Source organism: Watersipora subatra, chromosome 5 (genome assembly GCF_963576615.1).
Source record: "Watersipora subatra chromosome 5, tzWatSuba1.1, whole genome shotgun sequence".
NCBI classification, from domain to species: domain Eukaryota; kingdom Metazoa; phylum Bryozoa; class Gymnolaemata; order Cheilostomatida; family Watersiporidae; genus Watersipora; species Watersipora subatra.
In genome coordinates this window covers 29,875,416-29,901,189 of record NC_088712.1, presented here as the reverse complement: position 1 = coordinate 29,901,189, position 25,774 = coordinate 29,875,416, and the positions used below count along the sequence as shown (strand labels likewise).

At 37.5% G+C, this 25,774-nt stretch overlaps 1 protein-coding gene across 4 annotated transcripts; it reads left to right on the top strand.

Moving 5' to 3' along the window:
* The first annotated feature begins 7,608 nt into the window (after positions 1-7,608).
* On the top strand, positions 7,609-24,886 carry LOC137396434 (glia maturation factor gamma-like). 4 transcript variants are annotated; one of them, XM_068082712.1, is made up of 8 exons: positions 7,609-7,626; positions 13,192-13,215; positions 19,167-19,224; positions 19,917-20,013; positions 21,319-21,368; positions 21,450-21,582; positions 22,460-22,533; positions 24,532-24,886. In XM_068082712.1, the coding sequence occupies exons 3-8, from the start codon at positions 19,222-19,224 to the stop codon at positions 24,601-24,603; spliced, it is 429 nt and encodes a 142-aa protein (XP_067938813.1). In that variant the 5' UTR covers positions 7,609-7,626; positions 13,192-13,215; positions 19,167-19,221; the 3' UTR covers positions 24,604-24,886. The 4 variants fall into 4 exon arrangements, with proteins under 4 accessions (XP_067938813.1, XP_067938814.1, XP_067938815.1 ...); XM_068082713.1 differs by having other exon boundaries at positions 13,192-13,237; XM_068082714.1 differs by lacking the exon at positions 13,192-13,215 and having other exon boundaries at positions 7,619-7,633; positions 19,150-19,224.
* Positions 24,887-25,774: the final 888 nt, after the last annotated feature.

Sequence of the window (25,774 nt, the reverse complement as noted above, 5' to 3'; positions counted from 1 at the left end):
ATGATTTTATATTTGGTCAATTTTCAAGTTGATATGAATATCGAAGCCGATATTTTCTCGAAATATATTTTGCAAAAGTGGAGTTGTCTATTCTCCTTAAAGAGGTGACAACTACTGTTTTTCAACCAATATTCTCTCATATCGTTCCTACTACTATATATCGAAAGAAGACAACTACAATGTTCGATATTCGATATATTTAGAGACTAAATAATCAAATGCACATGCAAAGATATCGTGCAGCACTACTCTAAACCTTTACAATAAAATAAATAAAGCTGTAAACTTAACAGGCAATAAAACAAGCCTCAGAAGGTACAAATCAGCTACTTTTCTTTAAAAAAATTTAAAGAACAGATGCAGAGGGCAAGATATTGAAATAGCAAAGTCGAGTTACAGCGCATTTTATTTAAATGCTTAAAGTGGCCAATTTTCAATGAGAGTGTAATATCAACAATGGCACATGGAGTAAAAATTAAAGCCTTGACAAGAAGCGTAGGAATCCAACCCGTAACGTGAGAAAATATAGAAACTCGAAACTGTGACAATGAGTACAACATTCAAAGACATAGTTCTAAAAAGAATGTGTACAGATTACTGGGTGTTATAGTAGATTGACAGACAATAAATGTAATTTTAGGGTTGCGAAATAAATACCATAGAAACGTAAATCAAACTATTGGCAAACAAAGTCTAGACAAAAGCAACTACATAAATGCAAGTTTAGAGAGTTAATGCTGAAGCCTTTGTAGTGTGATGACGTAGCATCCAGAGTTGGAATGAAAGAGAAAGGTTCTTGAGAGATTGTGCAAGGGGCGAGGAAAAAGAACAACAGACGATAAACTATATGACGACTGAGCCAATTTGACTATACAGTTAGCCTGCACCACAAATAGATAGCATCACTGAAACAAATAGAGCTTGATTTTGTGACATTAATCTGAACGAAATGCCAGTAAAATCCCCAGTAGAAACTGATGCATACGAGACAGGACTTCCAACAAAAGAAACTCAAGAGTCAGTAAAGAAAAAACGTTTACAATCCAAAAATCAGATGATGAAAATTAAAGAAATGATGCAACTGATCTTGTCGTTTAAAAGTAGGGTGGATAAGGACAAAATTTAATCACTGAAGATTTAGTGACACTACTGGCGGTTAATCGGGCGATAGCCAGGCTTCAACTGATAGAGTTAACCAATGATTTGAGACGCCTGGTTGAACAACCATCTAGAACTGCTCAAGGGTTTGAGAACAATAGAAACAAATGTTTAACTTAGCTCTGTTCGCACAAGACATGCCAAATAGAGCAGCGACCAAATACATCCAACTACAGAAGGACCTGAAGAGGATACAGGCGTTAGTGTGATAAAAAAAAATCACAGAATGGTGCGCATTTTGTATTGCGGTTCTAAAGAAATGTGAAAAGAATCATGGCTGTATTGATTTCACCAAATTGAATAAAATTGTCCTAAAAGAGTTCCATCATTTACCTACTATAAAAGAATCTCTGAGATAGAGAATCACATTACAAACTTCTGGCCCTCCTAATAGAGACTAGCTGAAGAAGCTCTTCACCAACTCCAAGATAAATTGACAGTAATTAATGGTATTATTTACATAAATAATCAGGCCTGTAAAGCAAAGATTCAAGGCCTGTAAAGCAATTTCATGCTTGCTTACATCAGTAAGCAAGCATGCTAAGGATATACATCGTAGTTGTCAAGGTGAATTACTACATAAGGTACATATTTGTAACAAAAGTAGACATCTGCATTTCAAAGAACTTGTTTTAGGCATTTTATAACTCCATTTATATGCAACTGTTGTTTACGAGTTAAGAGAGTTACTGCTAAAATTGTGTGATGTAGTGATATGGCATCTTGGAATGAAACAGAAAAGAAAGGCGTAAGATATTGCGCAAGGCGCAAGGGATCACAGTAGATACTAAACTGGGTAACAACTTCTAACTAAGACTAAGAGTTGCTCCATTACTTAGAGGATAGCATCACAGACTATGCACTGTTGTATGAAGGCACTAGCAAAAGCAGATATCAATACGCAATACTGCAATGAACAAAACACCTGGTACCACAGAGGACTATAAAAAAGCAATAATCTTACATCCATCCGCAGGCAGATTAAAAACCTTCACTAGAAGTAGTCCATGAGAAACGAGGCATCTATTGGCTTGTCAGAAAACAGTCCAAAGAAATTAGAGACAATGATATGCGCACAGTTCAGCCAGCCTCTGCCAAACACAGCCAAAATAATTGGAGTTAGTCATCATTTGCAGTCAGTACACTTCCGTGACATACTCCAGGCACATAAACTCTAATACTAACCCCCTACTACATGAAGAACAGAACTTGAGCACCTAAACACCTGCTCACAGGCTAACAGAGACATCTATAAAAAAAGAACAGCCCCAATGACTCTGCCTCTTTCCCCTCCATCTGTGGAGCCTCTTTCTCCATCATCTGCCGAGACTCTTCTCCTTCACTGCCAAGGTTCCTTCTATTTCAACTGCTGGGTCTCTCTATCTATGGACTGTCATGATTTTAGTTTGATCGTCGAAACCCGCAGCTGCATGAAACTGAGCGAGCAAATATGGGTGACTGTTTGAGCAAGGTTGTAACTTTTATTGGCTTTTTATACCTTTATATATACCTTTTTATACATTTTTAGACTCTTCTTCACTGCCAAAGCTACTTCTATTTTAACGATTGAACTTCTCTATATATGGGCTGTCATGACTCTTATTTGACTGTCAAACTCAAGACTTGCAGCCATACGGAAGTAAGCGAACAAACATGGACGACTGTTAAACTAAGGGTGACTATTCATTGGCTATTTCAAACTTTTGTCATTAATATTATTGTTCGGAATTTTAATAGCTGTGTATTTTAATTGCCGGACTTAGAGAATAAAAAAGTATCTTCACTGGTATCATCACAACACTTTCAATAGTGCCTGAACCAGTAATAATCAAATTAGTTCACACAACCTAAGCAAAAGTGGACAAACTAAACATAGTTAAATAGAATAAGATGACAAGGTAAATCTTGTGTTATGCTTAAAGACTATAAATATGAAAAATTAATATCGGAGCATTTGGAATCGCTAATAACAGGACAGCACGATCTACAGAACGGGACGACATGCTAGAGCTAAAAGAAGATGTGCGTTACAAATGAACTCTAAGAATTTTTCAGGCTGGCCAGCCCCGTTCCGCTCAAGATACATACAAAAGTTGACACTAGAATAAGATCATACCTATACAAGGTGAGAATGCAACAAGGTGGCAGCACGATCTCAGTTATACATGTAGATGATTATGACAACAGCATCTGATGTCAAGGATTCTCAAGGGACTCATGAACAACAGCTGAGTACATAACAAAATCAAGACCACAGACCTACTTCGTCTACTAATATTAACTAACATTATTTTTGTTGTAGTAACATTGTTTGTTCTGTCAACTATACATGTATTAGTTTGCTGCTAAGATGGAAGGAATGAAGCTGCCTGCTGAGATGTCGTTTGAAGGCAATGTTTCAGACAAATGGAAGAGATTCAGAAGGATTTTTGAGAATTACCTGTTAGCAGTGAATTTGGTTCTGGAAGTGAAGGCTGTGGATACAGACCCCGCACCTCCAGGTAATGTTGCTATCTCACGAAGACAAATTGCCATCTTTCTGCATGTTCCTGGTGACGAAGCAAATGAAGTGTTGGCCAGTTGGAAACCCCAACAATTAGAGCAAAGCAGTTTTGAAAGATATCCTGAAGATGTTTGATAACTATTGTAACTCTAAAAAGGATGAGCTATATGAGTGGTGACTATTCTGGTTTTTGTCACAAAATGAGGGTGAGCCCATTGATGTTTACTTGAAATGTTTGAAATCGCAGGCTGTCAAATGTGATTTCCCTCAAGATGTTAAGTCTAAAATGTTATTGTGCCGAGTGGTATTTGGACTATCTTCTGTCAAGCTGAAGGAAAGGCTGTTGAGAGATAACACTATGACTTTTGAGTGGGCCATAGCAGATATTAGGGCTACAGAAATCCCTGCTGCTCAGTTGAATATAATAGCTGATGGAGACAAGACAGAGCTCACGACAGATAGCTGCTGTTGATCATAAACCAGCAAGTGATGAACCAAAGAAGATTAAATGTAGGTTTTGTTCATATGGACATGTCTATGGCAAATGTCCTGCCTATGGAAAGAGATGTAAAAAGTGTAATGGAATAGATCACTTTGTAAATTCACACCAATTCCTGGTTTGGAAGCTAGTGATTCACTAGGGTTGATAAACTGTTTAGATGAGATAATCTCTGGTGATATGTTGAATGAGTTCTCTGATGTTTTCAAAGGCATTGGTCATGTGGATGGGAAGTACACAATCTCTGTGGATGAATCAGTGAAGGCTATAATTCACCCACAATAAGTACCCATAAGCATGATGGATGGCGTCAAAGAAGAGCTAGGTAGAATGAAAGCCATGAGTGTTATCTCTAAAGTAGAAATACCCATTAAATGGGTGAGTAGTATAGTGTGTGTGGAGAAAAAGGACGGTACAGTGAGGATTTGTCTCGACCCCAGAGATCTGAACAGAGCAGTGTTGAGGGAACATCATAAGATTCCAACGCTAGAATACATAGCTTTTAAGTTTGCTGGAATAAAATACTTCAATATTCTTGATATGAAGCATGGATATTGGCAGATTGTTCTGGATGAACAGAGATGTTTACTTACAACATTCAACACTCCTTTTGGCCGGTATTGCTAGAGACGACTGCCATTTGGACTCCACTCATCTGCTGAAGTTTATGAACAATGTGTAGAACAGATATTTGGTGGTCTTCCTGTCTCGATATACTTTGATGACCTCATTGTGGCAGGAGAGACACAAGAACAACATGACATCAACTTGAGAAAATTGTTACAAAGAGCACAAGAGTGTAATGTCAGATTCAACCGTCACAAGGTTCAACTGAATCAGTCTGGGGTAACTTATCTAGGACATATTGTATCAGTGGATGAACTTGAACGGAGGGTCAACGGAGGGTCAGCGAAAGTTCGTGCTATCTCAGAGATGCCAAACCCAACTGATAAGACAGGTGTACAGAGAGTTTTAAGAACGCTCAACTTTCTTCGCAGTTATATACCCAATATGTCAACACTGACACAGCCTCTTCGCAGCCTGCTTAAAAGTGATGTAATTTGGTTCTTGGGACAGAAGCAACAAGATGCTATGAATGCCATCAAAAATATACTGTCTAGTGACCAGGTTCTCAAGTACTTTGATGTAAACAAAGAAGCTAGTTTACAAGTGGATGCATCACAGTATGGCTTAAGTGCCGTTTCAGGAAGGAAGACCTGTGGCGTATGAATTAAGGGCTCTCACACAGTTAAAATAAACTACCTACAAATAAAAAAAGAGCTTCTGGCTATAGTAATTGGATGTGCGTACTTTCACAGCTATTTGTATGGTCATCCCATATCCATTCAAACAGACAACAGCCCCTTACTACCAATCATAAAAAAGCCACTTCGAAAGGCGCTGTCATGGCTACAAAAACTACTGATCAGACTGCAACAATACTGTGTTGCCAAAGTTATTTATGTGCCTGGAAAGTATCTCTATTTAGCTGACACTTTATCTAGAGCTTTTATGAAGGACATCCCATCTAGACAAGTATGTAGATATTGAGGATGAAGTAGTGATGGTGCACTCAATGGAAATGTATGATGATATGGCAAACTGGCTTTCCGGAGCTTATGCTGATGACCAGACCATAGCTGAGCTGAAACTGCTGTGTCAAGACTGATGGAACTGGCCTCACAAAAAGCATGCACCCTGCAATCTTCATCCATACTGGTTCATTAGAATCAGATGGTTGCCTGTATCTAAGTTAACGTCTTGTCAATACCAGCATCTGCACAGAGAAAAGTGTTAGAAATGATTCACCAAGGCCACCTGAGAATGCAAAATGTAAAAACAAGGCTAGAGAAACAATTTGCTGGCCAGGAATGAATAAAAATATATTGAGTCGAACGTGAGTTTCTGTCGCGATTGTGCTGTATTCGTCAACAGACAAACAAGAGAGCCGCTGATGCCAAATGAAGTTCCAGAACTACCCTGGTATACAGTAGCCATAGATATCCTAGAGTTTAAAGGAAACAACTACTTAGTGGCTGTTGATTGTATGTCTCATTTTCCCCGAACTTTGAATGTTGAGGCAAAAGATTGCAGACAAGGTGATATTAGCTCTCAAATCAATATTTGCTGTGCATGGCATACCCAAGTCAATTATGGCTGATAACATGCCTTTTGGAAGCTATTATATGAAAGAGTTTGCTAGAGATTGGGGGTTCTCTATTGTCACTTCTAGTCCACAACACCACCAGTCTAACGGAGTTCATGGAGATGTGTGAAAACTCTGCAAGGGACATTTATCGCTCACTTCTAGCTTATCATACAGCTCCGCTGTCTGGATGCCTGTACAGTCCTGCTGAAATGCTATTTAGTAGAACATTGAGAACGGGATGACCTTTAACTACAAAGTCGCTGAAACCTACAGTAGTTGCTCTATTTGAGATGCGGCGCAAACGGCAAGAGCTAGCTAAAGATCAGTACAACCAGCATGCTAAAGCTTTGCCTGAAATACAACCTAATACCCAAATGCTCGTAAGAACTGATCAAGAAACAAATTGGTCTGCAGGACAAGTAATTGCTACTCAATCCACACCAAGGTCTTATATTGTTGATACTGGCAGAACATAGAATAAAGAAGTATCTTTTACTGGAAAATCTCAGTATTGTTTACAACAGCTTAACACCTTCACTAGTTCCTGAACCAGTAATAATCAACTTAGTTCGCACAAGCTAAACAGAAGTGCACAAACTAAACATGTTCAAAATAAAATGACAAAGTAAAGTCAACACGTATGTATGCGTCGATGCAGATTAATTGTGTATAACATAATTCCTCTAAATCCCTCCTTAATAACAGTACAACAGCCAATAATAAGTGAAATAAGGGTAAAAACTATGAAGCGAAATACCACATTGATTATATAAACAGTCTTATCGAGAGGGCATCACCAAACAACAAGTTTCTTATTTATAACGGTTTACGTATTCCCAAACAGGTTACACATTTTCTAAAAAGCTGTTTCTAAACATATTATCGCGTGGCCTAATCCTTTCATAAAAATTTATGCTGCCCACGAAACGGTGCCAGATACATATACTGACAAAAATAGAATAATCACCAAGGCAAAAAGCGAGTTACGAAGGACCTTCACCTTAGCAGTTAGCTGCAAACTAAGAACAAACCCTTCGAAATACAAACTCGGTTGTATTGGTTTACCGCAGTGTCGTATAGAGAGTCGCATTGAACTTAAAACCCCTTTTAAGTTCAATGGAGAGTCGTATACGGTAGTTTACCGCAGTGTCCTTATACGACGAAGGTTTACCGAGTGTGTAAACCAAACCGAACGCTTGCACGTCCATAATAAAGACCGTAACAAGTTGTAACGCAGAAAAAGGGGGCGGGTGTGGATTGCGGAACTAGTCTGTCACCGCAATTCTCGCAGCCCGGAAGCAACGTTCGTATCGCGCACAGTGTCGTATAGGGAGAGTTACGCCAACTGGAGTTACCTCATTTTCGATAGTTCCAAACAAACTCGCTTTGCTATATAAAGTTCTGTTGAAAATTAAGGTATCGAATCATAAATACGACTTAAACACAGTCGAAATCACCATTTTCTTAGCCTTTTTATATACCACAAAGATCGTCAGAATTTTCTGATTTTTTTCATGTATAACACGAGCACCTTATCTATAGTTCGTTAGATTTACACCAGGCTAAAGTCAAAGTTCCGTTCATCACACAGCGTGGAGTTATTTCGATATTTGCGTCAACACATTTCCCCTTTATTTTTTATAATTTTAAATTTAATTGTGATTTAAATATCTTCATCACAATGGTTAATTGTTGGGCTGTGGGATGCTCAGGCAGATCGGAGTTAGGTCTACAGGTTTTTCAATTCCCAAAAGATCCTGAAAGATCATTTTACTCGGCTCAAGAGGTCTTGGGACCTAATTTATCCAGATCCAGATCCAGAGAAGGAATGCATGGATTGTTAAAGTGGGCAGGTAAGAATCAAGTTGTTTTTAGTGTTTGCAATTGTATAGATTTAGATATTACTATAAGTTTAATATTGAACTGATTAGTAGGAAAGCTAAGGATAGTTGTAGACTTATTCATAGCCGTGTCAGGCCTATGTGAACGGAGTCATTTTTTATTATTTTATTTATTTAAACAGTGTCAATGTGAAAATTACAGGTTGGATTCTGGAAGTAGCAAAAGGAATCCAAAACTTTTGCAGCCAACTGCTTCTTCTAAACTTTGTGAGGTTAGTCAAAATATTGTTTAGAATTATCTTGTTATACGTATATACGTACATGTATATCGGTTTTTAAACCATATTGGTATTCTTATTGTCATTGTAATTATTGCTGCTAGTTGTTAGAATACATTTTACAATTATAATAAATGCTATTTATAAGTTTAGTTGTTTGTATAGTACCACTATTGTTTTTGTCATGTTTTATTATTATTACCAAAGTTTTCTTATCTGTTGTATTGCTTTGCATTTGTGTTATTATTGAAGTTGATGAAAATTGCATATAGTATGTTGCATTCATTAAGAGATAACTGGTTAAAAGTATTGGAAAAAGTTGTATAGGCATCTAAGAATAAGTTGAATAGTAATAGTAGTAGCCCTATTAGTAGGCCTAATAGTAATAGTAGTATTCATATTACTGTTTCCCTTGCTTACCTCTCCTCTTTTTTGTTTACTTATAGAGACATTTTGAAGAAAAGTGTTTTACACTGACTAAAACGGAAAAACGTCGACTGACAAGTGATGCCATTCCTACTCTGTTTGCTCACAGGCCACCACCTGTCTCTGAAAGAAAAACAGCTTTAAAAAATACTATAATCACAAGCCGCAGCTCTTCTGCATTCCCCAGAACAAGCCAAAATATGGGTGAGAAAATTTTTGTCATTAATTTCTATACAATTCAATTTCTCATTTATTGCTTATGATATATCAAACTGTGCAACAGATTTTTGCAAAAGTAATTTTATATTACAATCAGTTTCAGTTATTAATTTAAATGTATCTTTTAACAGGTGACTACAAAGAGGTATGGGAACAAAATTGCTGTGTGATTAACAATTGTATTCATTATATATGTAGCTTTCTTACACACTCTAACTTTCCTAACTGACACTCACTTCTATAACATTTTTCCTATTAGCGGTACAGCAATTATCTTATCAGTTGTTGTGGCCAGTAGAACTTAGGGGCTCAGGCATAAGTTTTATGTATGATTTAAATATCTGTCTAACATTCACGCATTTACTAATGAATTCAATCCCTCATCGCCAATGATAATAAATTGCTTGCTGCACAATTTCAATTCACTCGGCCAAACGTTTCTCACATTCTATTCATATTGATTTGCAAGTTTATGCGCTGTCCAGAGAGTAACAGTGCTCCCCATTTGCTGAATCTTAAAAGTGACTATAATTGTCATTATTTTAATATGGTATATTTGAATTTTTAGAAATTGATTCACCGAATGTCTTGGAATCAGAACTAGCGACAAGTAAGCCTACAACTTTGATCACATCCGAAATCGAGAGCATAGAGCGAATGTTACGGAAGAAGCTTAAGAAAGTATGTTATTAGTGAAATATATCGAAAACTATCATTTGATATAGATTATTTTTAAAAATATAAGCTGATTTACGCTATTATGCATTGAGGTAAGAGCAGTTCAGACTCATAGTGTTATAGAACAGTTTTATACGAGTAATTTTGAGGAAATTTAAGTTCTCTGAAACCCTAACATGTATATGCATGTACATGTATATGCTTGTTGAGAATTGTGATCGATTTCACTTTGATAACATGCAGATCTATAATGTTGCTATTGATTATTTTAATACCAACTTGCGTAGTCGATTACTTGTAAGGGTCAGCAGTGGTAATCAAGAACATTTTCAACAATGTTGCCACTTGTTTATTTTTTTACAGGTCCAACAAGAATATAGGGCTACGTTAGAAAAACTCCAAACCCATGAAATGGCTCTCAAAAAGTTGTTCAACAGGGATCAACTTGTTGCTCTTCAAAGACATTCTACTAGAGGATTGCAATGGCAACTCGATACAATAAAGAAAGGGCTGAAGTTGCGGTTTACTTGTGGGTCCACAGGTTACAATCATCTTCTGGATTCAGGAATGCCTCTTCCGTCTGTTAGGACACTGCAAAGACGACTTCAAACTATCTGCTTTGAGCCAGGAGTTCTCACGACTGTTTTTCAATACATGAAGGAAAAGGTGAGCTTGTGTAATTAAGAGTTATCTTATGTTTATATTCAATTTTATGCTTCTCATTTGTTTTGTTAATCGCTCTTTTTATATTCTGATGTCTTTGCGGATTATACTGCATTTACAAGTTTCTTTGTTTTAGGCTGCGAGTATGGATGAGAGGGGTCGACAGTGTTGCCTTGTGTTGGATGAGATGGAGATTACTGAAGCCCTTGAGTATGATGCTAGCAACAGCTCCGTAATAGGAGAAGTGACGTTACCTGGCCATAGTGGCCTTGCTAGTCATGGTTTAGTGGTTATGCTTGGAGGTTGGTGACGTTAATTTCTTGTTTATTTCACTTATTACTTTCCTCTTTGTGTCTGCAGTTTTACCACTAATATTACATGTACTTCGAATCCGAGTGTTGGCTGTATCTTTGCAGGAATTACTGAAAGATGGAAACAAGTTGTCGCATTCCATCTCACTGGTAAATCTATTTCCGGGGACAGTCTAGCTTCTCTTATTATTGATGTCATAACACATGCAAGCGGTATTGGTCTGAAAGTTGTCGCTGTTACTTCAGACATGGGGTCAAGCAACCAAGCGATGTGGAAGACGTTTGGTATAGAAAGCAAAAGGGATTCACTAGTGAGCTGTATTCCACATCCTGTGTCTGGTGATAATGTACTTCATTTCTTAGCTGACGTTCCTCACGTTATTAAAAATTTAAGAAATGCGTTTGCCACTCATAAAGTTTTTACAATAGCTGACGATATTTGTAGAAAACATAATCTTCATTTTAACTGCATTAAACTCGCCCATGTTTTGGATCTTCTTGAATTCCAGTCTGGTAAAGACTTAAAATTAGCACCCAATCTGTCTGATAAAACTGTCTCGTCTACAGGACACTTCAGCAAGATGAATGTGGCGAATGCCATGCATCTCTTTAGTAAGTCTGTTAGTGCTGCTCTGAGATACCTCGTTAGTAAGGAAGGTAGATCTGAGGAGTATTTGACAACGGCTTGGTTTATTGACACAGTCGATCATTGGTTTGATTTGATGTCCTCTCGACATTCGGTAATGGCTTTATCTAAACACAAACTTGACGCTTATGCAGATGCTCGTTCATTTCTTGATGATTTCATACAAATAGTTCAGTCAATGCGGATAGGATTCAAGTATGCATGGAAGCCAGTCCAGGCTGGTATTCACCTATCTACACGGTCCATACTCAACATTTGTGATGACATGCTTGACAACATGGAGTTCTTACTCACCTCCAGGTTGACACAAGACTGTATCGAGAACCTTTTCAGCTCGGTAAGATGTAGGAGTCCTGTGCCTACAGCTAGAGAATTTAAATATGCTTTAAAACTGATCACTGTGGCACAGTATCTCAAACCGACCAAAGCTTCTAACTATGTAGAAGATGAGCGAGAGTACTTCGGAGATTTATTGCCATCTACCATAGAAGTACCAACTGCCGAGCCTTTGCTCATAGATGTACCTCTGGCTTCACGTGAGGAAATCAGCGCAGCAGAAGAAGAGTCATTATACTATCTTGCTGGCTATTGTCTACAGAGTTTGCTAAAGCTGAAGCAAGTATGTGAAGGTTGCTGCACCAGCCTATCTAACACATCTGGTGTTCCGCACTGTAGGTCTGGTTTTCTGCAATTTAAAAACTTTAAAGAGGGTGCTTTGTGTGAAGTTTCCGGTGACACATTTGCTCTGTTCAAAAAGTGGGAGTCTGTCGTGAGAAGCTTTGAACCTCATCTTAAGAACAACCATATAGGTACTTTGATAGCTTCTAAATGCATGGAGAATATTGATATGCCATGTGAGCTGCCCACTTGTCATCCTATATTGCAGAAGCTAGTGAGAAAGTTTGTGAATGTTAGACTTCATATTTTATGTAAAAAACATACCTCCGCCTCACAATCAGTGCAGTTTGGTAGCAGAAGCATGGCCATGCGAACACTAGCTCAGAATATTCATCATTAAGTGTTGTTGAAATTTGATGCTTTCTCCATTTTTACTGTACTCATTCTTGTGGACTAGTATTATATTTATATATGTTATAAACATGTGTAAGTCCGCTATTGCACACAAAATACTTTGTTGGCGTACCTTACTATAGTACTAGTACAGCTTAGCTTCTTTGACTTGTTTATTTGAAGTTAATAATTTTTATTGTAACATTACTATGAAAGATTTTCTATGTAGTATAATATGCTCTTTTAGTATTCAGTTTTTATTATGGAAAGTTGTTCAATTTTTATGTTGTACCTCATACTTCTTGCACGTTTAGTTGAAATCATTGTCCGTAATAAATTTGTGGTTGTCTATTAATTTGCATAAAACAAGCCTGTTTATAAGTTTTATGAACAAAAAAATTGGCAAGTGATGGTATTATAAATATAATTATTATTGTGAATACATTTAATTGTTTGTTTGGTCGCCCAAAGTTGTGAAATTGCAAGTAAACACAATTTAGCTAAGACATTCTAGTGCAGATAATAGGAGGTATTTACTATGAAGTAGCAGAAAACCTGTAAATATGGAGTTGTCACTTTTACAACTGCTATGTGAGTTAGAGCAAAACCTGAGCTTTCTTGTGGTATACTTGATAGTGCTCTAAGGTTACCCAAAGTAGTTTTATTAACTGATAAACAAAGACAGGTAAGTGCAGTCCATTGTAACTCTATATAAAAGTAGGCGTGGCCGATGTTTGTTTGGAACTTTCGATGCGTTTGTATAAGCTCCGTTGGTGGCGTAACTCTCCCTATACGACACTGATCGCGCAGACTGCCATAGAGTTCCTATTTTCGTAAGATATATTTAAAACTCATGTATGTTCAACTATCTGCTACATTGCTAGTTCTTGATTATCTTTTTTGCAACAGAAAAGGGTAACGTTGGATTAAAAGTGAACAAACTGTTGCCATCTGTGTTCAGAGAGAAATTATGTTATGCATAACACATCCCAATCCACACATAACACCAGTGATGAATTGGCTTTGCCATCTTATTCTATTCTGAATATGTTTAGTTTGTGGACTTTGGCCTAGCTTGTGTGAACTATTTCGAGTATTACTGGTTCAGGTACTAGAAAAGGTGTTAACCCAATGTAAGCAATACTGATATTTACCAGTAAAAGTTAATTATTTATTCTATAAGTCAAACAATTGAAATACACAACTAATGAAATTCTAAAAATAGTGTTACAGGTTAAAATAGTCAATAAAAGTTACACTCTTACTCGAACGGTCGTCCATTTTTGTTTGATCAGTCCCGTATGGTTGAAAGTCTCGGCAGTCAAACGAGAGTCATGATAGTTCTTAGATATAAAGGTTCGGCAGTTGTGGTAGTGAAGTAGAAGAGGCTCAGCTGATGATGGAGAAGTAAGTTCAATAGGCAAATGTGAGCCTCAGCAAGCAGAGGAAGAAGAGAACGGCTATACAGGCAGAGGGAAGAGAGAGAGGCTACACAGGCACAGAGAAGCGCCTCAGCAGACATGAGGAAAGAGGGAGTCTCAGCAGGCTCATGGGAAAGAGGCCAAGTCATTGAACTTTTTCTCTTTTATAGATGTCTCTTACAGCCTGTGAGGTGTTTAGGTGCTCAGGTGCTGTTCTTTGTCTTGCAGAGAATAAGTAAAGTAAATTGTAAGTAAACATACATTGAGTAAACTTGTCTTGAGTACTTCATGAGATTGTAAGGATAAAAATGATGACTTATTCCAATTGATTTGGTCGTGTCTGTTAGAGGTCTAATTTCTTTTGGTGATTTCGTAGCAGGATGATTGACTCATCTTCTGTGATGGATTTGTTCCACTCTGAAGTTTCTAATTGGTTGTTGTTGCTTTTCCAATTATTGGATCTTATGAAGTTGGGTATTGCTTTGTTAGTGTGTATTAGGGGTGTGTATCTTGGAGTTTGGCTTCACTCCCTGTTTGTATCTTGTTTTGCTTATATTTTCATACAACAAAGCCATTGAGTAAAAATCAGTCATTGATGAAAAGGCTAGTGGGTTAATTAATAATGCTCATTATTTGTTAGTGGCTGTGTTTATTAAAGGAGATAGCACAAATGTACTAAACAGTTTTAAATGAGATCCGTTTACATTTAAAAGTTTAATTGACATTAAGATAGAAGAGGAAGGGTTGGTTACAGTGTAGCATAGCTGTGGATGTAGCGGCCTTGCACCAGAGCATGTCTCTGAATGTGGATCTATATGTGTTGTACATCTTTTGTTGAGGCATTAAGCTCCGATAAATAAGATTTAATAACCATGCTTGGCCAATGCTAGTTATTTAGTTTTGTGCTGGTCGCTAGGTAAATGGAGGTTTAGTCGAAAAGACAATGGCCTAAACCATTGTTGCCGACAGGCTGTTAGTTGAATTCATAGACTATTAGTCGAAATTGAAGGCTATTGAAAAAACACTATTATCCTGCTACAATTCTTAAAAAATAGGCCTACACATCTAGCCATAGCATCACAGTTATGCCATCTCAAAAGATTTCCCTATACATAACGTACTTTTACATAACATTTTATTACAAGCTAGCGTTGTTATTGCGCTTTTTTGAGCTCATTTTCTTTGCCGTTTAGCTTATTAAACATCCTTAAACAAGCTACAAGCAATGTTAAATAGCTTATTTACCTTTCAGAAGAAACAGATTATTTTGAAGGTTAAATTTAGATAATAATGGGTTTTAAGACACCCATCTCTATGATTCTGGATCGGACTAAACATCTCCCACTTTCGTCCTTAAAAAAAGCGAGGTTACATCACATATTTTTGGGCTGGGCTTGTTGTGTCGATTGCGACACCGATATTGAATCGCTGTAAAAAAGCCTGCAAAAACAAAAATGACTTTGAAAGTTAGTGGACCAATCTTTATTTTGAGTACAAAATCGGAATCAGCGTGTCTAATTCCGATACCTACGAACAACCAATGAAAGCTGTTTGTGGCAGTTATGATTTATGGAATTCGAAGCTGCGAATAACTAATTGAAATATGTAGTTCCATTACTCCGGCAAACAACCGTGAACACAATTAAATTTTACTAACATGCAACAATATGAATAAATTCATTAAAGATTCCTAATTGTATAAATATTCTCATCAATCTCTTCATATGACATTTTAATTTGTTTCTAAGTCAACTTCTGTTCCAGAAGTCCTTTTTGTGTACCTATATATAGTGGCTCAGTTGCCCCGTTTTACTATAAGTTTATCAAGCCCAGATCTACTCTCTGAAACAGTCCCGACTGCGTGAGAGATGCCATGCAGCCCAGCTAACTCCGCGGAGTTGCTCCCTTACAGCCCTTTTAGGGCTACGATTCAGTTTATAGAGTTTGTTCTTTGAAATACCTTTTTGGATTTCTTGTTTTACTGCGGTTGTATGAACTCCAGTGCATACATGGGTTCTCTCAAACATCAAAACATACATCGAACTTATGTCTAGTCAATCCTAATTACCAATAGTAGATGTTTGCTAGAATTATTTAAAACAAGTTGCCCAGTTTAGTGTTAGTTTGTGTAACGAATTTTATCGTGTTAGTGTTACCAACAAGTTTTTTAAATAGTAGCACATCACTGTCCAATATTACAACAATGTCGAACATTAGATGAAATAATATTTGAAACGGACTGATATAATTTGAGAAATTTTCCCTTTGCAGGTCTGCATTATGGTAGTGACAAGATTGGTTTATCCTTTACACAATATCAAATAGGTTTTTTTTCAAAAACTTAATTCAAAATTTTGTAGCCCCTTAAGTTTTTGTGTCATTTAGTATTTTTAGTTGACTGAACATGTTTGGTTTTTTTAAATAGTAGCGCTGCTATATACCTAGAGTAGATTACATTAGTCAACTTGCCATATGTTATAATTAAACTCGCCATAATTAGTCAATTCGCCATATGCTTCATGGGCAATATTACAAGTTATATATCAGAGAATAAAGTATCTTTCTTGGATTTCATAAGCCTACAATAGTCAGTTATTCATTCGCAATTACAGTAGTACTGCTACAAAAATAGACCTTTTGTCACACCATTCTGCTCTGGCCACTATGGGTTTTTAATATTAGGCTAGCACTATCAAATTAGTGTGTTATTATGTGCTAGCTAATTGAAATCTTGCATTATGCAAGTGGTATGGCCTGAAATATACATGTACATTCACATTCTTTAATTTTGAAGTACTACTAGCCGCTTTACCATGTGTATGTCTGTTTAGATGATATTCTGGTGGAACCACTGCCAGGTGATTAAGGGGTATGCTAAAAGATTGCAAGTAATATTGGCTTGTGTTTAAAGAATTTATTGATGTCAATATTGGTTTGTAGTGCATTTATGTTTAGCAATGCCACCCTTTTGAACTTCTGATTCTCCGACATTTTTGAATGCCTAAGAGAATTCCTAGAAACCGACGAGCAGGAATTTTTTTTGGGGTAGTAGATTTGACCGCATACAATGCTGGCAACATGGTCAGCATATCTTTGGGTTCAGCAGTAATTTATGATCAGATGCTCTCTCTCTGGCATCATTTAGGAAATATCGAACCACTCACCTGTCGCTTGCTTATCTTTGGGTTCAGCAGTAATTTATGATCAGATGCTCTCTCTGGCATCATTTAGGAAATATCGAACCACTCACCCGTCGCTTGCTTATCTTTGGGTTCAGCAGTAATTTATGATCAGATGCTCTCTCCGGCATCATTTAGGAAATATCGAACCACTCACCCGTCGCTTGCTTATCTTTGGGTTCAGCAGTAATTTATGATCAGATGCTCTCTCCGGCATCATTTAGGGAATATCGAACCACTCACCCATCGCTTGCTTATCTTTGGGTTCAGCAGTAATTTATGATCAGATGCTCTCTCCGGCATCATTTAGGAAATATCGAACCACTCACCCGTCGCTTGCTTATCTTTGGGTTCAGCAGTAATTTATGATCAGATGCTCTCTCCAGCATCATTTAGGAAATATCGAACCACTCACCCGTCGCTTGCTTATCTTTGGGTTCAGCAGTAATTTATGATCAGATGCTCTCTCCAGCATCATTTAGGGAATATCGAACCACTCACCCGTCGCTTGCTTATCTCTGGGTTAGCAGTAATTTATGATCAGATGCTCTCTCCGGCATCATTTAGGGAATATCGAACCACTCACCCGTCGCTTGCTTATCTTTGGGTTCAGCAGTAATTTATGATCAGATGCTCTCTCCAGCATCATTTAGGGAATATCGAACCACTCACCCGTCGCTTGCTTATCTTTGGGTTCAGCAGTAATTTATGATCAGATGCTCTCTCCAGCATCATTTAGGGAATATCGAACCACTCACCCGTCGCTTGCTTATCTTTGGGTTCAGCAGTAATTTATGATCAGATGCTCTCTCCAGCATCATTTAGGGAATATCGAACCACTCACCCGTCGCTTGCTTATCTTTGGGTTCAGCAGTAATTTATGATCAGATGCTCTCTCCAGCATCATTTAGGGAATATCGAACCACTCACCCGTCGCTTGCTTATCTTTGGGTTCAGCAGTAATTTATGATCAGATGCTCTCTCCAGCATCATTTAGGAAATATCGAACCACTCACCCGTCGCTTGCTTATCTTTGGGTTCAGCAGTAATTTATGATCAGATGCTCTCTCCAGCATCATTTAGGGAATATCGAACCACTCACCCGTCGCTTGCTTATCTCTGGGTTCAGCAGTAATTTATGATCAGATGCTCTCTCCGGCATCATTTAGGGAATATCGAACCACTCACCCGTCGCTTGCTTATCTTTGGGTTCAGCAGTAATTTATGATCAGATGCTCTCTCCAGCATCATTTAGGGAATATCGAACCACTCACCCGTCGCTTGCTTATCTTTGGGTTCAGCAGTAATTTATGATCAGATGCTCTCTCCAGCATCATTTAGGGAATATCGAACCACTCACCCGTCGCTTGCTTATCTTTGGGTTCAGCAGTAATTTATGATCAGATGCTCTCTCCAGCATCATTTAGGGAATATCGAACCACTCACCCGTCGCTTGCTTATCTTTGGGTTCAGCAGTAATTTATGATCAGATGCTCTCTCCAGCATCATTTAGGGAATATCGAACCACTCACCCGTCGCTTGCTTATCTTTGGGTTCAGCAGTAATTTATGATCAGATGCTCTCTCCAGCATCATTTAGGGAATATCGAACCACTCACCCGTCGCTTGCTTATCTTTGGGTTCAGCAGTAATTTATGATCAGATGCTCTCTCCAGCATCATTTAGGGAATATCGAACCACTCACCCGTCGCTTGCTTATCTTTGGGTTCAGCAGTAATTTATGATCAGATGCTCTCTCCGGCATCATTTAGGAAATATCGAACCACTCACCCGTCGCTTGCTTATCTTTGGGTTCAGCAGTAATTTATGATCAGATGCTCTCTCCGGCATCATTTAGGGAATATCGAACCACTCACCCGTCGCTTGCTTATCTTTGGGTTCAGCAGTAATTTATGATCAGATGCTCTCTCCAGCATCATTTAGGGAATATCGAACCACTCACCCGTCGCTTGCTTATCTTTGGGTTCAGCAGTAATTTATGATCAGATGCTCTCTCCAGCATCATTTAGGGAATATCGAACCACTCACCCGTCGCTTGCTAAATTTTCAATCCTAATTTTAGTTTTCCTTTTTAGCCGTCTATTTCAATTTGTGCTAACATCTGTGCTACATCAATCAACATTCTGACTTTGTCAGAATGTTTTCAGAATGTCACCTTTTTCAGGTAACAGCCTATTGTATGAGACGAACTGATTCATTTGCTCACAACTAACCATATCATGGTAAGCGTTACTCTAGTGTAGACTCTCTGGCTTCATCACTTCTATCCAGTTCATCACCTTCTATCCAGTTCATCACCTTCTCTCCAGTTCATCACCTTCTCTCCAGTTCATCACTTCTTTCCGGTTCATCACTTCTATCTGGTTCATCACTTCTCTCCGGTCCATCACTTCTCTCCGGTTCATCACTTCTATCCGGTTCATCACTTTATCTCCGGTTCATCACTTCTCTCCGATTCACCACTTCTCTCCGATTCACCACTTCTCTCCGGTTCATCACCTTCTATCCGGTTCATCACTTCTCTCCGGTTCATCACTTCTCTCCGATTCACCACTTCTCTCCGGTTCATCACTTTCTCTCCGATTCACCACTTTTCTCCGATTCACCACTTCTCTCCGACAGGCCTATATTGGTTTTTCTCAGATTCATCGGCTGTCTTTGGTTTTTTGATTTTTTCTAAATTTTACTGCTATATTCTCTCGATTTTAATCTTTACTAGTCGTGATTTTGGTTTTGCTTTATCATTCTCAGTTTTGTCATCTTTCTCTTGATATTTTTTAATTTTCATTAAAAATTATTATAATTACATTTTGACTTAGTTTTGCTTTATGGGCTTCTATTAAAATTTCAATTTCGTTCATTTCTGATGAAGCCATAGAAATAAAGTTCTGACTTCAGATTATGTATTATGTAGACTCAAGAGCTGAAAGTTTGTGAGGTAGACCCAGAGCTGAAGGCACTTCTCAAAAAATTTAGGTTCAGAAAAGAACAGAACAATGCAGCGATTGTCAGTGAGTTACTATTTTAGTATGCTTTCCATGGCTAGCGCATCACTTCAGCTAATAACTTATCGCTAGCCGTTGCTAGACAATTTTCATTTCCTAAGAGTCCACTAACAGTTGCTTTGGCCGCATCTCTTACTGGTTCTACTGTTCAACATAAGAATGTCAAACAGGGTTATTTGGTGCGTTTCTTGGCAAGCTAGTATAAATAGACACTACGATTTCGTAGAATTGCCGATGAGTGATTTAGATTGACATTAAAAAGGACTTTCAAAGCAGTCATATATGTTGCTCTTCATAACATTGTTACAAATTATTATGGTACTGCAATGTATTATATTTCTACATTTCCATTATATTGACATTATTTCTGGAAGCATCTCTTAGTAATAAGAAAAGTGGGAAACATTTCCTAGAGAGACAACATTCACCCTTCACTGATTTCCAAAGCATTCATCTGATTTGACATGTTTTATGATTCCATTTACTTGCAGATAATGTATTGTAGATTTTCATAAAAACAGTTTAAGAACAGCGTAACTACATTACCTGTTTGGCTATAAGTTGCCAGAAGTGCAATAGGCTTTTTCAGGAACCTTACATTTTGTGTGGTTTTTGGCTGATTGGTTTACGCAATGTACATTCCTCAGTAGTATGAGGATTACCATCTATCCAATATAATTTAGGAAACGCGCTCAAAGGCCCCTAAAGTCCTAGAAGATAGTAGTATTGGGTTACTTGTACCAGCTACAATTTTCAACTTTTCAAAGTTGCTCAGCTAGTGGAATATGCTGTGTGTTAGCATGGCTAACTGCTAGTCAGTGATTTGATTGGATAATTGGCAGTAAACTGTCAGCTGATTGGTTTGCCTGATAACCTATCAGGGTCTATTACTAATTTTTCATACAACGATAGTGTGATGACACCTGCTGACACCGGTGTGATGACACCTGGGTGCGCCAATGCTGAAGCGCTACGCTGGGCCGACAAGCAGATCATGTTTCTATCAGACGCAAACGTAGAGCGATGGTTTTGCAAAGCCTTATGTCAAGGTCAATCAAGACCTATGCGCATGCACAAGTGCGACGCCATTGGCCGCTAAGGCCTTTTTGCATTGCACAAATCTGGCGCATCGTATGGGTGTTCCGTTTCTGCGCAGTGACACTGAATCACAGCAGAATGAGAGTGACATGGCTGTTTCCATGATGTTATTGCAGCTCTATATGGGGGTGTGTGGCTACGCTATCACTGCATGGAAACTTGGTAATGGCTTATACTGCTAGCTGATTGGCTCTAGTATTATTGTACTTTCAGTGAGAATAGAGAAGTCGACTATGCTTGTGTGTCTAGACGAGGAGCTAGAGGTTAGTTTTCTCAAGTTTGTACCTGTTTCATTCACAAGCTTGCACGATAATTTTGGCCACATTATAAAATTATTTTTTTAGGATTGTGATATAGATGAAGTGAGAGAGAGCCTTCCCGAACATCAGCCTAGGTACTTAGTCTATAGTTTTAAACAGGAACATTCTGATGGTAGAATATCCTTCCCCATGTGTTTCGTCTACGTCAGTCCAGAGGGTGAGTAATGTTCAAGGTGCCAGAGTTTACCATGCCGTGTGATGCCATAGGCTCAAGGGTCCAGAGTTTATAATGCTGTGTGATGCCATAGGCTCAAGGTGCCAGAGTTTATAATACCGTGTGATGCCATAGACTTAAGATGCCAGAGTTTATAATGTCGTGCAGATGCCATAGGCTCAAGGTGCCGGAGTATACAATGCCGCGTGATGCCATAGACTCAAGATGCAGGCTTTTACAAATCAATTATTTTCAAGGTTGTCTTGTGGTCTAGAACACCTGACCTGCAGACAACAGGCTGTGTTTTAGCAAATTCCCAAAAAGGCTCCAAATTGCACTTTGCAATTGTACATGTCTGCAGTCACTGTGGTTTCCCTGCCACTGGACTTGCAGTAAGCTAAGCAGACGTTATACTTTATCTTCGAGGGACTGCTCACACATTTTTAAAAACTTTCTTTGCAATTTCACTCTTTGGTATTTCTGTTATCTATAGAAACATTAACCATAATCTACTTGGTTCCAAGGCTTGTGGCCATAATTTACTTGCCTTCAGTTGAGCTTGTTCATATCATGCTTTTTTTATTTTATATACCTATATGGAAAAGCTACCAAGCCAAAATGCATAGTTGTTTGAATCCCTTTAGCTGGTCCAGTTAGTTAGCGACATTTCATATTTAAATAACAGTAGAATTTTCACATACTCACTTCCTTCTACCATTTGTTGACTAGTGGTGACACGTTTATCCTGCCTTGGTGACTAAGATATCTCACTAAAATCAGAACTGGACTCGCTAGTTAAAGCATTTGATGTGAAAAGATTCCTGGCAACTTGTTTCACTTAGCGCTAGAAATCACAGAATTGGTGTCATTGCTTTGACAGGGTGTCAACCGGAGCTGAGTATGATGTATGCAGGCAGCAAAACTGCACTAGTTGTCGAGACTGGGATGACCAAGGTAGGTGTACTCCAGGGGTCTGCAGCCTTTTCCTCTCGAAAAGCCGTTTAGACCTGTTTTCCGCAGGAAAGAACGCACTGGGAGCCACAGACCCCCTTTGATATTTTAACTTTAAAAAAAGAATAGCTTTTCATTTTTCATTTAGCTTTTAATGCTTTTATCCCGTGTTTACACCAAAAAACGGAAAGATGTGGCATGTATAATGATTTAACTGCTGAGAAAACAAAATTACACTTTTGCAAAGAATAATAAAATAGTAATAATAACTTGTACATAGCGTGAAAATATTATGTTGTTTTTAAAGTTACTTTCAAGAAAAATTGCAATTTCATGTTAAATTCAATCCTTTTAATAAAACGCTGAACTTAAATTCTAACTGCAGCTGACTGAGAATATATAAAATAATCAGTTTTAACGAATGATTCTTTTATGTATTCTCCGTCGATAAATGGCTTTCCATGCCTGACTATTTCTTGGGCGACCACAAAACTAGCATATGTAGTTGAATTTGCGGACTTCACTCACTTCTTGAAAAGATTTTTGCTTAAATTAGCCTTACGCATCAGTTCCGAAACGGCCTTTTTTCTCTCATCTCCCTCTGGATATTTTTGAGCAAAAGCTGCGCGTTTATTCTGAAAGGGTCTTGTGACATTTGAGTTTTTGTTTGCAAATTTCTCATTACATATTAAGCAAACTGGTGAACCGGTCTCATGAGCAGTGAAAGTAAACGAATCAGTCCATGGAGGATTAAATGTTCTATTTTCCTCTGCCACTTTTCTTTTCTTAGTATTTGCCATAGTTTGCTTATCTGGGGTAAAAAAATCAAGAGGTTTCGTGCCGTCTGGTGTAATTTTGGCGATTTTATTGGCGCATGAATAATGACCCATAACAAGCGACAATGTTTGATTTATCACCATAATTACAATTTTTAAATTATATTACAACATCTAGTGATAAAACTTCTATACTTTTTTATGAATTACTTAGCATATGATAAAAACAAAAGAATCCAGTCAGAGGGAGCCGCAGCGAGGGGATGAAAGAGCCGCATGTGGCTCCGGAGCAGCGGGTTGCTGACCCCTGGCGCAGTCAGAGCTTAATCTCTTCACATTCTTTTGTATCTGTTGGTTAAAAACGAACTTACAGTAACTTTTTGTAGATTTTATGAGAAAGTATCAATATTTTTCAATAACTTGCGCTTGTTTTTGATATTTGAGGTGATAATATTGCCTGGATGTTTTTAGTTTGAAATCTATAAAACTTGATCACAATTAAAATTCTCGCAAGAAAAACACGTGCGAAATGATGTCACTAGCTACTATCGTTGTTATAGTTGATATCGGCTATTGTGTTCAAGTTGTAGCGTTATACTTCTCTAGTCTGTTGGTCTCTTTTCAATTATAGACACTTCATAATTCACACTTTTAATTGATCTGAGCGTTTTAATCTCGATCAAGTTTTATAGATTTTAATCTTGAACATTCTAACGATGAGATCACTTCAAACATCACAAACAATCGCAAATGATAGAACAACATATATATAGATGATAGTTTTGTTATATTAGATTATATATGTATAGATATAGTTCTATATATAGAACTTTTTGATGAAATATACAAAAGTTTTATGTAAGTTCATCTGTAAGAAATCGTTTCATGCCTAATTTCCTAAAGCTTACTGTATCCCTTTTCTTTTGCTATATATTGCATTTGTTGCTTCACTGTCAGTTCATGACACCTGAAGTAGCAGCTAGCAGATGCTTTATCACATATTTAACGCTTGCTTTCATGAATGAATAGATATTTTGGAATTAGATCTTGTTATGTAATAATTACATTTTCAATTATAAATAATTTATCATAAAGGGAAAAATGATTTCCCTTTATTATAAATATAGAGGGGAAACTATTTTTGTCTCGCAAGTTTGCCATCATTCAGTATTAACAATTGATATATTCACTATCAGATATGTGGTCATTCAAATTTCATATTCAGGTGTTTGAGCTGCGCACACTTGAGGACCTCACTGATAGCTGGCTGGTAGCAAAACTACAGAAGCTCTATTAACATCCAACTTTTGAAGCTGCGCTTACTAGAAACAACTTTAGTTTTTTTATTCCAATTCTCAATTCCATGTCGTCATATTCTACCTGGCCTCTCAAAATCATTTTATGTCAATAGATCAACATTTTGTTCCTATAAGGCTGATATTTCTTCAAGGAATATAGCCGCAGTAACTTGCTCATCATTTTTGCCAATTTTATATAGGTTCTGATTCTATAGATGAAACATTTAGCTTCAATATTGGTTTATATTTTTATTCAGTTTAATAAAGTGGATAAAGAGTTAAGATCACACTCATAGTCTGTTGCTCCTCCTTATTTCCCTCCCGGGCTATGATAAATATTGCTCTATGTGATCACTCTATGTAATCACATATTAGAATTACTGCGAATGACATTCTATTTGTATACATCGCCTGAAGATTCCAGCATCATGGGATAAACCAGCAATGAGAAAAAGTTAGGTTTTCATTTTGTCACTATTTTACACCACTAATTGATTTGAGACTGAATGACAACTGCAAAACGATTTCATTTTTATTACTCCATAGTGCCCAGGCTGTGAATTGTATATTTTATTTGAATAACCTGTGTTTTCTGACTCAATTACATCCCAGAAGTTATTTTCTTCAAATTCACATTTTTGTTATGATCTGAACTTATGTGACAAGTGTTGGTGGTGTATAAACTGAACTTCATTGATTTATTGCTTACAAATTATATACAATAAGAATAGTGAAAAATTAAAATGTGACATATTATGAAAGCAGGATGATCAAGTTAAATTTCAGTTATGAAAGTTCATAAATCAATTTCATATGATAGAAATTGTTTTATGAACTTTGCAAAACAAAATCGAACAACACATTTGCTGCACATTGTGGCGGTTGCATTGACTTCACAAAGTTTACACCATCCTTACTTTTCAGCTTTGGTTGGCCTGTTACTTACTTGATCTCTTCGAATATCAATGCGTGGCAGGTGGGTGTTTTGTCATTTTGATAATAGCAGTGGAGACAAGGCAGGAAGACTTTTTTCTAGTGTTTACAATGACCAAAGCTGAGGCTACATAGGACTGAGAGTTACGCTGCGGGCAACAACACGTTTTTGGGTAGTTTCAAAGTTTGTGCATTAGTTTCAAAAGTTAAGTCTCTTCTGTGCATCAGCCATGCATT

What these genes read in the sequence shown, in the direction of transcription:
- LOC137396434 (XM_068082712.1), top strand. An exon ending in GAACAATGCAGCGATTGTCA is followed by an intron (nt 20,014 to 21,318) that starts GTGAGTTACTAT and finishes TTGTACTTTCAG; the next exon opens with TGAGAATAGAGAAGTCGACT. An exon ending in GTCTAGACGAGGAGCTAGAG is followed by an intron (nt 21,369 to 21,449) that starts GTTAGTTTTCTC and finishes TTATTTTTTTAG; the next exon opens with GATTGTGATATAGATGAAGT.